Raw genomic sequence first — 2500 nt, 5'->3', positions numbered from 1 at the left:
TATGGGGGCATCATCATCTATTTAGTGCTTAGGATCCCCAAAGGCTCTCTTCACAACCCACCCGGCCTATTCCATTCAAACTTCTTCGTCTCGCCCTCAGGTGGCGGTGCTCGACATGCCTGTGGCGGCCATCACACTCATTTCCGGCGACTGGAAATTCTCTCCCGGTTTCTGCTACTTGAACGGGTTCGCAGTTGGCCTCGGACTCATGGTCTCCGTGCACACGCTTATGTGGATCAGGTAAGGAAAGCTACTCACACACACACACACGCACACACACACACACACACACACACACACACACACACACACACACACACACACACACACACACACACACACACACACACACACACTCTCTCTCTCTCTCTCTCTCTCTCTCTCTCTCTCTCGGTGGCATAGTTGGTAGAGCGCTGGACTGGAAAGTACGATAGTGCTCGCAGTACCCAGTTCGAATCCTGCCCAGGGCCGAAATTATTTCGGTATCGCTGTGCCTCGGGTCGTTACTCTGACTCTCGTGGGCGGGGAGTTGGGTGTGTGTGTGTGTGTGAAAGGTCATAGCATTACCCATAGATCGGTCATACGAGCTCTGAGCTCTCTTCCGGGAGGGAAATAGCTGTCGATCACGAGTCCAACACGTGATCCAAAGACCAAGGTGAATACACACACACACACACACACACACACACACACACACACACACACACACACACACACACACACACACACACACACACACACACACACACACACACAGACGTCGGACTAACAGCGAATATTAGAACTACAGCGACGAGGGAGTACCTGTGTTGTATTAGTAGGGAAGAGGAAAGCTCGTGGTGTAGTGGGCAGGTAAAGAAAAAAAAAAGGAGAAGGGAGACATTATTAAGGAAAATGGAAGGAAATGAGGAACGGGACGAACGGGCCCCGGACGTCAGAAGGGTTGTCAACAAAAGGTGTGCAGAACACACAGACGAGGTAGAACAGGGGAGCAGAGGTATCAAAAGCAGAAATATAGATAATAGCAGCTCAATAGAAAGAGAAGATAACTACATTTATGGATTTAATGAGGGAGGAGATGACAACCTCCCGACTAATAAATGTAGAGGAGAAACTAAAAAAAAAAAAAAAAAAAAAAAAAAAAAATTTAACGAAGCATGGGAGGTTAGGTTTAACCAATTAACACTAGTTACACAAAGAGTTGATAAACTGGAAGAACTAAAGAAGGAGAATCAAAACCTAACTAAAGAAACAGAAGAATTAAAAAGACAGTTAAGAGAAGTAAAGGATGAGAATAAGGAATTAAAGGGGAATAATAAAGAGAATAAATAGGCCATAGCAAAAGAGGTAAGTGGTTGGAAAGAATACAAAAGAACAACAACATTAAATTGAGAGATATAGTGAAACAACAGATGAAAGCACAAACTAAGGACACAGTTATTAAAGTGATGAGGGAGAAGGAGAGTATAGTAAGAGACTTAGTGGATAAATGTATAATTATATTAGGGATGGAAGAGAAGCATAATCCAAATAGCACTACAAGAGTAACGAAGGAGAAGGAAAAAGTAAATAAGATATTAGAATTAGTTCAAGAAGATGAACAAGAGACGGGGAAAGAAATTGAAGAATTATATAGACTAGGGAAATACAATACAGATAAGACCAGACCAATTAAGGTTAAATTCAGGTCACAAACGGCAGCAGATAATATCTTGGCAAAAACAGGGAAACCAGCAAAAAGTGATCAATATAAACAGGTATGGATAAAAAGAGAGATGAATAAAGAGGAAAGAGAGGAGAAATAAAAAAGACTAGAAGCTAAGGAAAAAACGAGAACAGAACAGAGTCAGACACAGAAATTCTATTGAAGAGTAGTGGATATGAAAGTGAGGAAATGGTTCATAGCAGAGAAAAATGGAAGGGAAACAGAAAATACGATGGGAGTAGCAGAATTTTAAAAGTGTCTTACACAAATATAGATGGCCTAATAACAGGCTTGAATGAACTGAAAGATTAACTGATAAAAAAAAAAAAAAGAACCGGACATAATGGGAATGGTAGAGACAAAATTGAAAGGTCCATTACCACCCAACAGTGTAGGACATGGTTCATATAATTATTGGATTAGAAACAGAGAGGTAAAACAAGGGGGTGGAGTTATGTTCCTGACTAAGAAGGATATAAATGTGAGGAATGTCACATATGGAAAGAATAGAGTAGAGATTATTATGGTGGAAATGGAGGACAGGGATGGAAAGAACAGGAAGTTTGTGGTATATTATGTGCCTCCTAAAAAGGCTTCATGGGAAGAGATAGAACACAAAAATATGTTAGAAGACACAAGGATAACACTAAATAAGATAATGGAAGATGGAGGAAGAATAGTTATAATGGGTGACTTTAATTGTAAAGAAATCTGCTGGGAGGAGATGACAGTGAAGGGTGGAGACGACCTATGGGGAAATGTACTACCTGATATGATTATAGAACATACAATGAC

At 40.9% G+C, this 2500-nt stretch overlaps 1 protein-coding gene across 5 annotated transcripts in view; it reads left to right on the top strand.

Annotated features, from left to right (window-relative positions):
* Nucleotides 1-2500, top strand: part of LOC143033438 (uncharacterized) — a 125325-nt gene that overhangs the window by 73365 nt on the left and 49460 nt on the right. For all 5 annotated transcript variants that reach the window (XM_076198883.1, XM_076198879.1, XM_076198877.1 and 2 more), the window contains one exon: nt 101-240. In XM_076198883.1, the coding sequence (XP_076054998.1) occupies nt 116-240 (125 nt within the window). In that variant the 5' untranslated portion in view covers nt 101-115. The remainder of the gene's footprint in view (nt 1-100; nt 241-2500) is intronic.

The sequence above is a fragment of the Oratosquilla oratoria genome, chromosome 15, assembly GCF_046742065.1.
Source record: "Oratosquilla oratoria isolate Oo_2021 chromosome 15, ASM4674206v1, whole genome shotgun sequence".
NCBI lineage: Eukaryota > Metazoa > Arthropoda > Malacostraca > Stomatopoda > Squillidae > Oratosquilla > Oratosquilla oratoria.
Note: the sequence above shows the minus strand (reverse complement) of the source record. Positions and strands in the feature narration are given on the sequence as shown.